General features: G+C 33.6%; 1 protein-coding gene across 1 annotated transcript; it reads left to right on the forward strand.

Annotated features, from left to right (window-relative positions):
• Positions 1-366: 366 nt before the first annotated feature.
• On the forward strand, positions 367-2,273 carry LOTGIDRAFT_176433 (hypothetical protein; the record flags this gene model as incomplete). Its single annotated transcript, XM_009049319.1, has 5 exons — positions 367-573; positions 995-1,106; positions 1,445-1,617; positions 1,896-2,045; positions 2,202-2,273. Coding segments are annotated over 5 exons (714 nt in total), but the record flags the coding sequence as incomplete, so codon positions are not given.
• Positions 2,274-2,871: the final 598 nt, after the last annotated feature.

Consider the following 2,871-nt stretch of genomic DNA (forward strand, 5'->3'; position numbering starts at 1 on the left):
GACATGAAAGTAGGGACGTAGAATGTGCTGTGTTTTCTGATTGTGGTCCTGAGTGAAGTAGACCTACTAACCTATAGTTTGATATCTTATATGCTTTTAGTTAGAAAGAAATTGGCTGTTTCTGATAACAACAGTTACTCTTCTGCACCTGTTAGGCTAATCATAAAAATGTTTTAATGAAGACAGGTAGATCACAAGGAGAAGTGCTGTCTCATTCTACAGTCCTGGAAAAATTTCATTCATTGCACACTACAAGGTGTTGCCCTCTGCATTAGCCTAATTTGAGAATTCTTTCATATGGAATCATTTATCTCATATCAAATGAGAGTCAATTTTTTTCAAACCATATTTTTTCATCCATTTCAGGAGTATATGAAACCTATTATATATGGCCCTGATGAAGAAGCCAAGCGAGCCTGTCGCGACGTACTGTATACTTGTTTAGATATGGGATTGAGGCTATTACATCCCATGATGCCATTTGTTACCGAGGAGTTATTCCAGAGGTTACCAAGACGACATGCTAATGAACCTCCCAGTATATGTGTTACGCCCTATCCTCTACCTAAAGATGTAAGTGGTTTATCTTAACATAAGTTGTGATCCTTGTAAAATCATTACCAAGAGATTTGACCCAGTGCCAGCTGGTAGAAAGGATCCTCGTGAACCTAAGTTGTTATCCTTGTAAAATCATTGCCAAGAGATTTGACCCAGTACCAGCTGGTAGAAAGGATCCTAGTGAACCTAAGTTATTATCCTTAGAAAATCATTACCAAGAGGTTTGACCCAGTGCCAGCTGGTAGAAAGGATCCTCGTGAACCTAAGTTGTTATCCTTGTAAAATCATTACCAAGAGGTTTGACCAAGAACCAGCTGGTAGAAAGGATCCTTGTGAACATAAGTTGTTATCCTTAGAAAATCGTTGCAAAAAGTTTTGGTTAAGGATCAGTTGGTAGATAAAACTAAATTCTGGTGTTATTTTTGATATTTTATAGATACAACTACGAGAGAAAGACGTAGAAGCGAATGTAGAATTTGTTCAATCTGTAGTTAAAAGTTTACGTTCCATGAGAGCTGATTATAACCTCAATAAACAGAAAGCTGATGGTAGGTGGCGCTGTAATATCAAGTCTCGCTTGTAACTATGGTGAATCATTGTTCTGCCCATTTCACTAATTAAATTTAAATATTTGCAGAGTTATTGCCCTTGATTTAGTCTAATATCTGTTGATATCTATCATGATGATTGTTTTTATCCTTATAAACAACTGTCTTCATTAGCTCAAACTGTGACAGTTGATGTAAACCTCCATTTCATTTTGTTCAATTTTTTATTATCTAATTCCGATCTATATTTTTTCAGTGTATTCATTTATTTAAAGACTCTACAGACTTGCAGAGTTCTTGCCCTTGATTTCATCTAATTCCTATCTATTTTTTTTCAGTGTATCTCAAAGTATCTGATGAAGCTACTGCTAAAATTTTAATCAGTTTTGCCGATGTGATAGAAGCGTCTACTAGCGCTAACTGTGTTCATATTCTAATCAATGAGGCGCCACCTAGTGGCTGTGCAATGTCGACCGTCTCCACCAAATGTGAAACAAATCTGATGCTCAAGGTACGAGTCATTTTTGAATTTATCATAAGTTTTCCTCCTTTTTCATTCCGTCACTATCTTAAAAGCTGCTAATGATATCGTAGCGCCTCTGCAATAGTGACGTCATGAAACACTTAGTTTTAGTAGAATTGTGAGAACCACAGACGTCTGATTGAAAAATAGAATGGTGTAAATTGATGCTATCAGTGTCTCTGATACACATAAAAAATTGAGAAAATCTCTTACAATTTTTTATATGGTAGATATTGTGCTCATGAAATCTTTTTTTCATTTTTCAGGGCTTGATAGACGTCAAAAAAGAAATCTCTAAATTAGAAGGTAAAAAAGATACACTAGGTAAACAATTGATCAAATTAAAAGACTCGACAAAGAAATCAGATTATTCGTCGAAAGTTCCAGAAGACGTACGCAAACAGAATACAGATAAGGTGAGGAGTTGTTATCTGGAGTTATTTCCCTTGGATTACTCTCTACCCATTCATTCACTCATTTATTCATTCATTCACTCATTTATTTCATCATTAATTCATTCACTCATTTATTTGTTCATTTATCCATTTATTTATTCTGTCTATCTATTGTAGATGAATGAATTAGAAACAGAAATAGAAAGACTGGTCTCGGCGTTATCAACACTCTCAACCCTAGAATCCTGAATTTAGCATCAACTTTTTAAATTATTCTTCAATTCTTCATTGATATGATATATAGCTTCTTAAATCTATTAACTTAACTATTCTTCGATTGTTCATAAATCATTGAAAAATCTTAAAAATTACCTAAAATCTTGTTGAAATGATTATTAATTTTACCCTGCTTCATATTTTTAATTTTGACAAAATGTTTTCCTAAAAGTTTGATTCATGTGTGAAACACTCTAATAAATTATATCTTACAACTACAACTAATATTTAGTGCTATGACTGAATTATTTCAATTATTTGTGATTGTAAAATTATATAAAATAATTAGCAAAAAGAAAAGTTGAATGATACCAATGAAACAAATTATTTGTGAGCTTTTTGTAATTCACTTCAAGTTTTTTCTGTAAAAGTTGCTTTTCATAAACCAATCACATTCATTGAAGATTGATTTTCTGTGGGTAATACTTTCTTTCCCCCACCCCCATCTTTCTCTCTAACACCCCTTGTCTTCATGTTAACTTTTGTCGCCTTGGAAAGCCACCAAACCTGGCTTTTTAGAAAAAGAATAGTCCATTCAGATATTTTAGAGCTATTGTCAGACATGACTGGC

This window comes from Lottia gigantea (genome assembly GCF_000327385.1).
Source record: "Lottia gigantea unplaced genomic scaffold LOTGIsca_1334, whole genome shotgun sequence".
Classification (NCBI taxonomy): Eukaryota; Metazoa; Mollusca; class Gastropoda; family Lottiidae; genus Lottia; species Lottia gigantea.